At 33.2% G+C, this 11,709-nt stretch overlaps 1 protein-coding gene across 4 annotated transcripts; it reads left to right on the forward strand.

The window, feature by feature from the left end:
• The first annotated feature begins 6,040 nt into the window (after nucleotides 1–6,040).
• Nucleotides 6,041–10,580, forward strand: LOC125418122 (alpha,alpha-trehalose-phosphate synthase [UDP-forming] 6). 4 transcript variants are annotated; one of them, XM_060813267.1, is made up of 4 exons: nucleotides 6,041–6,348; nucleotides 6,786–9,015; nucleotides 9,109–9,382; nucleotides 10,009–10,580. In XM_060813267.1, the coding sequence occupies exons 2-4, from the start codon at nucleotides 7,013–7,015 to the stop codon at nucleotides 10,294–10,296; spliced, it is 2,565 nt and encodes an 854-aa protein (XP_060669250.1). In that variant the 5' UTR covers nucleotides 6,041–6,348; nucleotides 6,786–7,012; the 3' UTR covers nucleotides 10,297–10,580. The 4 variants fall into 4 exon arrangements, with proteins under 4 accessions (XP_060669250.1, XP_048318254.1, XP_048318255.1 ...); XM_048462297.2 differs by having other exon boundaries at nucleotides 6,911–9,015; XM_048462298.2 differs by having other exon boundaries at nucleotides 7,056–9,015.
• The last annotated feature ends 1,129 nt before the right edge of the window (nucleotides 10,581–11,709 follow it).

Below are 11,709 nucleotides of genomic sequence, written 5' to 3' on the forward strand. Positions count from 1 at the left end.
TTGGCTGCTGCACAGATTAAGTACTGCTTAATTTTATCAAACATTTTACTGCAATTAATTTTACACTTAATATATATATATATATATATATATATAATTTTGTTACAAAAAGACCAAGTTAATTTTATAAAGTAAAAATTTAAAGTTAAATATTATTTTAAAATGATTAATTTTGCTTCAAAATTGACAAACCTATTAATTATACACGTTGTATGATAGAATATTTATTTTAGAATAAAATTAACACTTTTGAAATAATATTCGACGTTAGAATTTTACGAAGTAAACATAATTTTCTAGTAAATATATATATATATATATATATATATATATATATATATATACTCTTTTAATATGATTGATTAATAATTTAAGACTATGTGATCAAGTATATTTGTCCAACTAATAAATTTTTTTTTTTTTTGGAACACCATTTTCATTCATATTTGGATTTTCCATCCAATCTAGGAAAGTAAAACTAAAACATATATATATACTGATGAGGACAGATTCTTTTCCCAGCTCATGAGTTCAAGCAAGGAAAACATGAATAAAAATGACATTGACAATGAAGCTGGAAGTAGTTGTCGGCCAAGTTTCACTGTCTTCATAATGGAAAATCTTGTCAATAGAGTAATCAAAAAGCTCGTTAAGAATCAAAGAATTTAATAGTAATTAATCCTACCATATGCTGGGCAATGAAGTTCAATTTAAGATAGACGTTATCTATCCAAATACATTTAATTCATTTATTATTACTAAAATTATATGTAATTAGATAAGTAACATTCACGAACCATATTAATTTATTATAGTAAAATTTTATCCATAATCATATATCGAACATTAAAAATATATTAATAGTGATTGGCCAATTTAACACCCACTCTTCTTGTTTTCATAGGCTATCTTCCCAACAACTATGACGTGCTCTTTAATCATGTCTAGTTAGAAACCAATTTGCCAATACCAAATGGAAACTTAAATAATCTTTTCAAGGGTTTTCCTAATCATCATAATTAAATTCCCAATATATATGCTGCAGCCCGAAAACGCAACTCCTCAAAAAATTGAAAAATAAATAAATAAATAAATAAAATGCAACTTGCTTTAAAAAATGATTTACACGTTTCCACATGTGATTGGATGACATGAAAGCCATCCACTTATTAAGTGGAATGACTACTCGACTTTTTAGCTTTGCAAAGTACTTCCTGATTATATTAATTAAGCTACTCTTCCCAGCTAAGGTTTAGGAATTCCACAAGCTCAGTTAATCTTCTTTAACTTTTTTTCGAAGTTAGCTTTTTCTAATTTACCAAAAAAAAAAAAAGTTACCTTTTTCTAAGTGCCACCAACAGTTTCTTGGTAAACAATCACTTTTTTGGGATTTTTTATCATTTTTTATTTTCAATATTCTGTAATTCAGAGTCAAAATTTGGGAATATTTGGTAAAACCGAGTGAAGAAAAAGAAGATGCTTAGGCAAGAAGAGGTATAAAACAGGAAATTCAATTGCAAAGTCAAAAAGAATAATAGGAGGAATGTAAGATAGATTGATATATATGAATATATACATATATATATATATATATATATGTTGTAAATAATTGGCTGCTAGGCAACCAGTCCTTTTGGGAAAGTTTGGTGGAAGAATATGATGGCCACAGGCACACAGTTTATCTAATTCAGGAGAAGAATAGGAAAAGTGATATGACCAAAAGCTAGCATTTACCAATCAAAAATTGGTAATTAATTAATTAAAGATAATGTCTTAATTTAATAGTGTTTAGAAAAAAACGATTCCAATATGAGAAAGATGCCTAGCAATTTGAAAGTGTTGTGGTCCTGTTGGACAGTATAGGTTTCGGTTTACATATAACCTTCTTTTTTTTTCTTTTTTTCAAAGTCAGCTAATAATTTTTGGAATATTTTATATCCACCAACCAAGTTGACAATATTAATTAGTTTAAGAAAAAAGATGTTATATATAGAACAAAATCATCATTTTTTTTTAAGGGAAAAATAAAATAATTATTTGTTAGACCTTTAGTTTTCAATTGTTGTACCTTAGCTAAACAAGAACAATATCAATACATAGAAAAAGAAGAAGATAGAAAAAGATCTTGCCCAACGTTTTGCCAGCATAAATGATAAATGTTGAAAATGCTCATTTTAATTAGGATAAAGGTTTTCCGTAATTTCTTGTTTTCTTTTTTAGGAAATAAGGGAAAAATAAAAAGAAGAAGAAGAAGAAGAAGAAAATTTATCATAAATAAAAAAATTGTGCTGCTACAGAATTTTTTTTGGCCCTTTCGTTAAAAAAAAGAAGAAAAAAAGAAGAAGTTAATCGTGAATTAAAAAGAAAATTTTCTGTGATCCTCCCTTTCCACAGCAACCTCTAGATGTATATTGGCAAATCGATTGCCTCATCTCTAAATAAATAAATATATATATATATATATATTATTTGTTTTATGTGTATGTATATATTTGTTATTGAAGTTTTATATTTGTGTCTATTAAAAGTTTTACACATATCTATATATATATATATATATATTAAATACTAAAATATATGTCGTAAAGGATATATATTACAAATATATATTATTTATGTCGTAAAGGATAAACTCTATTTATATGTAACGTAATCACACAACATCACACAATTAATTAAATTTTAAATTCAACATTGTAATATAATGTGATAGACTGTTTTTTTCTCTGTCCAGAAGTATAATGTGATTGGTTTATTCAAGCAAAAGTCGCATTCTAAAAAAACAAAAAAAAGGGGTAAAATTGTGCAGCAAAAAAATTATATCTATATATATATATATATCATAAAAGAAAAACTAAAAAAAAAAATTAAAAAAGAGAGAGAAAAAATATTCATTTATCCATTTTATGCATATTGCATGGAGAAGAAAGGGGAGGAATAAGGTGCCAATTGTACGTTGAAGAAAATTCTATTTCTTTTTCCGACTCCTTATGCTTCCCAACTTTCAATGTTTAATATCTTTCACCTCCTTTTAAAGTTTTTATTTTTATTTTTGGACAAAATTTCATTTTAAAATTTGGTTAAAATACAATTTGATTTTGATTTTAAAAATACCAATTTTTTTCTCAAACTATAAAAAGGTTATTACCTTCCTCTTTTATTGTTTCACTAATACTCTTTAAGAGTAATATCATCTATGGGTCTAGTTACCAAGACTTCAAAAATATATAAGTGCATGTAAGAGGCATACTATATTCTTAAAAATAAAAAATAATAGTAATAATTGACTTTTTTTTTTTAAAGTATAATACTAAATGAATTTAAAAAAAACTTTTTTTGAATTAAAAAAAAAATTGAAAAGGTAAAGGCTAATCTACTTGTGCAATCCATATATCTATATTTGTAGCTCTATAATTATAATTGACTTTCCAAATAGACTATGCTTAAATTTGAAATTGATCTTCTTTTTTTTTTTCTTTTTTTCTTTTTTTTTTTTTTAATTAGAGTTCAGATTTTGTTCCAACCCATCTAGGAGTAGCATATATGTAGGTACCATTGTTTGACTCAAATGCACGTATTCTCAAAATTGTACTTGTAGCCTTGAGCAAATTTTTAGTGCCTTGGGAGCACATACAAAGATATGTGAGATCCATTTATGAAATCCATTTCATCATATGAGAGAGTATGTATATATTTCTCCCCTTTCACATGGGCCCCACACCTCCAAAATCACTGATGCCAAGCGTTGACTTTTGCAACGTCCAAACTCTATTCCACATCACGCCTGAGTCTAACAGGTTGCCAATTCTGTAGGTCCCACTTATCACATAATCGTCATCAATCATGTTCGTCGAGCGTAACACCCCAAAAAAAAAAAAAAAAAAATTTATCATACACCTTTGCACACTGCAAACAAACTCTCCTCCTATGGTCTCTGTCCTTTCTTAATTTTTTTTTTAAAAAAAAAAAAAAAAAAAAGCCCTTTTTCTGTTACTGTCATTTTGTATGCATTGCTCCTCCCTTCCTTCCATTGGCATATCTCACAAGGAAAGTACGTGGAACTTCCCTGTCCGTCAGATCGATTTATCAAAAATCGTGCCTTTATTTTCTAATCAAACGGTATAAAAATTTCCACGTCGGTCGAACCTGTACGATTTGTCATATGGAGCGCTTTCGTAACGTCTCGTTGTCTGACACGGAACCTTATCTTGCTTGAGAGAGAGAGAGAGAGAGATGTGAAATTCGAAATGGCCGTGCTTTGTCTTTTTTCTACCAAAAAAAATAATAATAATAACTAAAATTCCACGTTTACGCTACTACAAGTGGCCACGTGTACAAGACGCACTTTAACGGTGCTTAACCAATTGAAATTCGAAAACTGAGAACCCTCTTTTCTTCATTGGGTTTTTGAAATGAAGTAATAATAATAAATAATGTGATCCACTTTGCATTATTAAGGAGGCCATATGATTTATCATAATAAATAAAAAAAAAGGAAGCCATATAATGAGTGGGACCCAGTGAGCTGCTGACGTGGTGAGTGACGTCCAGCTGTTGTTTTGGGTGGGCTCCATCTCGATCCCTCTTCGTTTTGAGTGAGTGAATGAGTGTGGCTTTGTGGTGTGGTGTGGGCTTTTGTGGGGTGTGTCGGTTGCTAAGCAAACAAGGTGCAATATGCACAAAAAAACCCGAGATTTGCGCACCGTTTCACACCACCACTGCTTCTCTCCTCTTATTTAAACCGTAATGTTTAACATTATTAATACATTATTATTTATGATAATAAATATTTTCATCTATGTCATAGAATGTGCCCAAACTGCTTAGTTGAAGCTCAAACATTTCAATGCAAATTTTGGTGGCTACTATTTTTTTTTTCCTTTTTTGGTTTTCAATAAATTTAATTTTGGATTTGGTATATATATATATATATATATATTTATTTGGACTTGATTACTTGTCCCATTTTCTTGTTTTCGAATGGCACTGTTTGACTCAGCCAAAAGTTGGACTTAGAACGAGCAATTAATGTTGTTAGTATTTTATCAAAATAAAAAAATTAATGTTGTTAGTAAACGGTACAACGGAACAACAATTCTTTATGTACAGCTGTTATTTATTGAGGACAACGACCCATTTAAATCCACAAGTGGGAATATTGTATTATATTTTATATATATATATATATAATATTATTACATTTTACATTTCGAGGGAGGGGAAGAAGAAAAATCATTATTCATGCTTATAAAAAATACAATTTTGGTGACAATAAAGTTTTATACCAACTTAAAATATTAACTAAAGCTGTTTCCAATGTACTAGGTCGCAACACCTTATCTGCTCTATCTTTTATAATTTTCTATTTTATTTATTTTTTGGCTAATTTATCTGCTGTATATTTATCATTCATTTCATTCACATTTCATTACCAACCACAATTTCTTTTCCTTTTCTGAATCATTTCTAACCACAATATATTATGGATATTCATACCAAAAGAGTTGATATATATATATATATATATGTACATATATTTTTGAAAAAAAAAAATTGGAGGATATTTTTGGAACCGGACCTTAGAGTGTCCCAGTGCGGTCGGAAATATCCGATAAATCGGTCAAACCGAGACACACATCTCGAAAGCAGCCCTGTGTTTCGAGCTGCCAACAAAACGTGTGCACATCGCCACGTAGCAGAATCAACAAATGAAAACTAGACACGTGGAAACTGCACGAGCCAAACAGCTAATATCAGACAAGGCAGGCTAGTGGGACCCACACTAAATGCATGTTGCCTCGTGGCGGACTCGCCGAAGGGAAAGAGATAAGGCTCAAGAGTTCAAATCCACTGCATCTCCCGTGTAGGAACACGCTTATTTATCTCACCGCTCGATCTAATTACTAACGCTCTAAGAATCGATCTATCGGTCAAAAACAAATTTAATCAAAATTTTCAACACCTTTTCCATTTTTGTTGATAGAGACAAAGTTTGTAGACCCATAAATAAATGTGTGAAAAAACAAAGTTGCCAGAAAATTATCCGCACTATTTTATGTTGCCTCAGTTCAGCTGAGTGACAGAGAGAGAGAGAGAAAGAGAGAGAAAGAGAGAGTGGGGGAAAGAGAGTCTGTATTGTCTGTGTGGCATATAAGGTGGATGGTGATAACTGAGAAAGCTCCATTAAAAAGCTAGAAATTTTTAGGGTTTTCCTTTTCCCTCAATACCCCCACAAAATCTTTGCTTAGATATTTTTATTTTTTTTTTTTCGGGGGGGAGGGGGTTTCAGTCATGGTTTTCTTTCTCAATTCTATAAATAAAAAGTGGGTTTTGGAGTTTCAACAGCTGGTAACATCTTAAACTGTTCTTTGAATATATAGAATTTTGTTTTTAATATTAAAGTCTTTATTTTTATTTTTATTTTTAAAATTGTTGTTGTTGTTTTGTGCTTTCATTTCAATTTCTGTTTATCAGCAGTGTGCATGTGTGACAATGTGTAGTGGAATGTTTTTGTTGAAGTATATTTGTTAGCTGTTGTATGATCTGAATCTATTCCATTCCTTTTTCAGTCTTTTTTATCTGGATAACAGAAAACTACATCATTTTATCCTTTTTTTTTTTTTTTTTGCCTCCTCCCTTGCTTTGATTCACTTCTCAAAGCTTATCTTCAAATCCATCTTCTAGTTTGTTCTTTTTGTACTTTCATTTTTTGTTTTTTTTTCTTGATCAATTTGGTTGTAGTTTCTCACATTTTTTTTTTTTCCTTTCGGATTTCATATGAGCAGAAAACTCAAAGCTGTGCTTGTTTGTATCGCAAAGTTGTTCTAAATTCCTTTTTCTAGATTAAATTTGGCTAGTGGATTTGTGTGTTTTTTTGGAGTAAAATTTTGGGGGGTTTTGCTTTCCACAGGGAAGATTTTGCTTTAATGGGAGTTTTCTTTCATATGGGCATAGTTGAACAAAGCTTTGGATTAAGCTAAGAAAAAAAGTAGTTTTGTAGTTCTTGAAAATAATGGTTTCCAAATCATATTCGAATCTCTTGGAACTTGCTTCAGGCGAGCTTCCTTCATTGGGTCGCATGAGCCGGAGATTACCTCGGATCATGACCGTTGCTGGTGTTATTTCTGATATTGATGATGATCCTTCGGAGAGTGTTTGCTCTGATCCATCTTCTTCCTCTGTTCATAGAGACAGAATCATTATAGTTGCTAACCAGCTTCCTATAAGGGTTCATAGGAAATCAGATAATAATAAAGGTTGGATTTTCAGTTGGGATGAGAATTCACTTCTTCTCCAGTTGAAAGATGGTTTAGGAGATGATGACACTGAGGTTATCTATGTGGGTTGTCTTAAGGAAGAGATTCATCCAAACGAACAAGATGAGGTTTCCCAAATACTCTTAGAGACTTTTAAATGTGTACCAACCTTCCTTCCGCCCGATCTTTTCAGCCGTTATTATCATGGGTTTTGCAAGCAGCAATTGTGGCCTCTGTTTCATTATATGCTGCCACTTTCACCGGACCTCGGTGGTCGGTTTAACCGGTCGTTGTGGCAAGCATATGTGTCTGTCAATAAGATATTTGCTGATAGGATTATGGAAGTTATTAACCCAGAAGATGATTTTGTTTGGGTACATGATTATCATCTAATGGTGTTACCAACTTTCTTGAGGAAAAGGTTCAACCGTGTCAAGCTTGGGTTTTTCCTCCATAGTCCATTCCCTTCATCTGAAATCTATAAGACATTGCCAATTAGGGAAGAACTTCTCAGAGCCCTCTTGAATTCGGATTTAATTGGGTTCCATACATTTGACTATGCTAGACACTTTTTATCCTGCTGTAGTAGAATGCTTGGTCTTACCTATGAATCCAAGCGGGGTTATATAGGCCTTGAGTATTATGGTCGGACTGTTAGTATCAAAATTCTTCCTGTTGGCATACACATGGGTCAGCTCCAGTCAGTCTTGAGTCAACCAGAGACTGAAGCAAAGGTTGCTGAACTAATAAAACAGTTTTCTGATAAGGGTAGGACAATGTTACTTGGAGTGGATGACATGGATATATTTAAAGGTATAAGTCTGAAGCTATTGGCTATGGAGCAGCTGCTATTGCAGCATCCAGAGTGCCAGGGAAAGGTAGTGTTGGTGCAGATAGCTAATCCGGCCCGGGGTCGGGGAAAAGACGTCAAAGAGGTTCAGGCTGAGACATATGCGACTGTGAAGCGGATTAATGAAACATTTGGGAAACCAGGGTATGACCCTGTTATTTTGATCAGCGAACCTCTAAAGTTTTATGAGAGAGTTGCATACTATGTTGTTGCTGAGTGTTGCTTAGTCACTGCAGTTAGGGATGGTATGAATCTCATACCATATGAATACATAATTAGTCGTGAAGGAAATGAGAAACTGGATAACGTTTTGGGTTTGGAACCACCCATCCAGAAGAAGAGCATGCTGGTTGTATCTGAGTTCATTGGTTGCTCCCCCTCTTTGAGTGGAGCAATTCGTGTGAATCCCTGGAATATTGATGCTGTGGCAGATGCTATGGAGTGTGCCTTGAGGATGGCTGAGCCAGAAAAACAGCTCCGGCATGAGAAGCATTATAGATATGTCAGCACCCATGATGTCGGGTATTGGGCTCGAAGCTTTCTACAGGATTTGGAGAGAACATGTAGGGACCATTTGCGGCAGAGGTGCTGGGGCATTGGGTTTGGTTTGGGTTTCCGAGTTGTGGCACTCGATCCAAACTTCAAAAAGCTATTGATGGAGAACATAGTTTCAGCTTATAAAAGGACCACAACTAGAGCAATTCTTCTGGATTATGATGGTACCTTGATGCCTCAGGGTTCCATTGATAAGACTCCAACGTCTAAATGCATCGACATTCTAAATAGCTTGTGCAGGGATAAGAACAACATGGTTTTCATTGTTAGTGCTAGAAGCCGAAAGAAACTTGCTGAATGGTTTTCCCCTTGTGAGAAGCTGGGAATTGCTGCTGAGCATGGCTACTTCCTGAGGTAAAATAGTTAGATTTTTAACATGTTTTTAAAATTATTATCTTACTTAAGACACTTCAGTGCTGTTTAGAACTAATAATTTTGGAATTCTAGGCTGCAGCGAGATGAGGAATGGGAAACATGCGTACCAGTTGTTGACTGTAGTTGGAAGCAAATTGCAGAACCAGTTATGAGGCTTTACACTGAGACAACTGATGGATCCACCATTGAAGATAAGGAAACTGCACTTGTATGGTCTTACGAGGATGCGGATCCCGATTTTGGATCATGTCAAGCTAAGGAGCTTCTAGATCATCTTGAAAGTGTGCTAGCCAATGAACCTGTTACTGTTAAGAGTGGTCAGAATATAGTGGAGGTTAAGCCTCAGGTTTGAATCGCATTTACCTTTTCGAGTATACTTTTTGAATTCCTCTACTTTGGGTATGAATCAAAATGCAAGTAGAATTAACCTTTCAGAAAACTAGAGCTTAAACATACACTAATTCAATAAATCAAATCGCCTGTAATTCAACCCTGTCATACCTTGACAATGACCTGCTTTTCTAGTTTGGGTTGGTTAACTTTTCTTGGAGTGCTGTTACTAGTGTGAAAAGATAACACCATTTGCCTTTGATGACGCCCCTGTAACAACATTGTACCAGGAAACTAATTGAGAAGGGATACATACGAAATTTATAGCAAGTAGGAGAAATTGAAATCCTATATGATATGACCCTTTAAACAAGAATTTTGAAATTTCTTATTTCTCTACCTTTCGGCATGTCTAAACATGCATTAGAGTTGTATCCAAATTAATTTAAGATTATACACGGACCAAGCTGGTCTTCTGTTTTGTGGTTGAAATATTGAAGGGAGTAGCGCTTATGAAACTGTAGCCATGGTTGTATAATCTTGTATAATCTCATCAATTGATCAGAGTTTTAGCTGTGATTTCTCTCTCCACAACCAATATGCTTATGCATATATGAAGAGTGCAATATTATATATGTGCAGGGTGTGAGCAAAGGCCTCGTAGCCAAACGCCTTCTTTCCACCATGCAAGATAAGGGAATGACACCAGACTTTGTTCTATGCATAGGGGATGACCGATCTGATGAAGACATGTTCGAAGTCATCATAAGTTCCATGGAGGGCCCATCCATTGCTCCCAAGGCAGAGGTATTTGCATGTACAGTGGGTCGAAAACCAAGCAAGGCCAAATACTATCTGGATGACACAGTTGAGATTGTAAGGTTAATGCAGGGTCTGGCTTTGGTTTCAGACCAAACAATACCCACTTAGATATTTCAAACAATGCCTTTCTAGGTTTCTCAAAGATAAATACAAGTTCACTGCCTTGCTGTTTCCATTTGTAATTGTAATCACGTAGGCAGTGAGGCGTATTTCATGTTTTCTTACTACTCTTTCCGACAATGTAAATTGCGTTACTTAGACGAGCTAGGACACTTTTTTGGTTCTTTCAAGTTTGATACTGTAAAGCTGTAAATATGTTTGTGCATGAAAACTCTTGAGCTTGTTTTACTGCATTTGTTAACAAACTCTCTTACTTAGAGACTGCTTATTCACATCCTCTTGCTTTGAAGATTTGCGGACTTGTAATGTTCATGAGTTTGCAAATACCATTGCAATATGATTTCATTTGATTTAAGATTGCTGTAATCTGATATTATGAATGCCATTTGTTCAGGTTTTATTTTTCTCATACCAAGTGGAAGTCGCATCCCGTAACTTTTCTGCTAATACTACAGTAAATTTCTATGCAGAGGTTCTAAGATGAACCATTTTCCTTACATGGTTCTGGCATTTTTTTGTATTGGTTCAAGTATTTATGTCTTTGCCACTGTTTACTGTTTTTCCTTACTACCGTTTTCTCTGTCCCAATTTTGTTTTGTGTGGTTTATAGATTGTCATTTTATGTTATGTATTTGTAGTCTGAATGTGTTGCACAGCAATATGTGTATCTTCTACGATTGAATTTACTTGGTTGTCACTAGCAGCTACATAGAAGTTGTGATCAAGTTTTATTTTGTTTTTCATTCTGTAATTCATGTCCTGTCTTGGTCCAATTCTTGGTATTTATCATTCTCTCTTGGATTATCAGCCTTCAAGTTGTAAATGGTGAGAATTCTGTGTGAAGAAATTGTTTTGTTTCTTTTCTAGCGGTAGACCTTTTAATGCTCTGTGTGTTAACTAAAATAATGTTACAGTAAGCATTTTCAACTTAATGGGTCAATCTTTCCGTTTTTCAAACTAACCTCTGAAATGGGTATCTGATTGTAATTTTAGAAAGCTGGGACACCATTTCATAAGTATGTGACATTTTCATGTTTCTCATTGATTTTTTTTTTTTTTTTTTGGGTAGTCAATTAGGATAAATTATAAGCAATTATCTGTATCTTGGATTGGTTTAATCATAGATAATTGCCTGTCAGTAGTTAAATTTTCTTCAATCTAGGGAATTTCTTGTTTATATGTTCGCATGTGCAAGCCTAATATTATGTTATTTAAATGCTTAAAAGTCAAGTTTACAAAATGAATTAACAATTATATGTATGCTTTAAATTTTATATAGTATTTTGATATATATTTTTTCTCTTTTATTACTAATGGTCCTCTATTCACCAGTTCTCACTTAAAATCGAACCATCAAGAAGGAATCATCCAAAAGGAAAAAAGAAAGGGGCAAAGGAAAAA

This window comes from Ziziphus jujuba, chromosome 12 (genome assembly GCF_031755915.1).
Source record: "Ziziphus jujuba cultivar Dongzao chromosome 12, ASM3175591v1".
In the NCBI taxonomy this organism is placed as follows: domain Eukaryota; kingdom Viridiplantae; phylum Streptophyta; class Magnoliopsida; order Rosales; family Rhamnaceae; genus Ziziphus; species Ziziphus jujuba.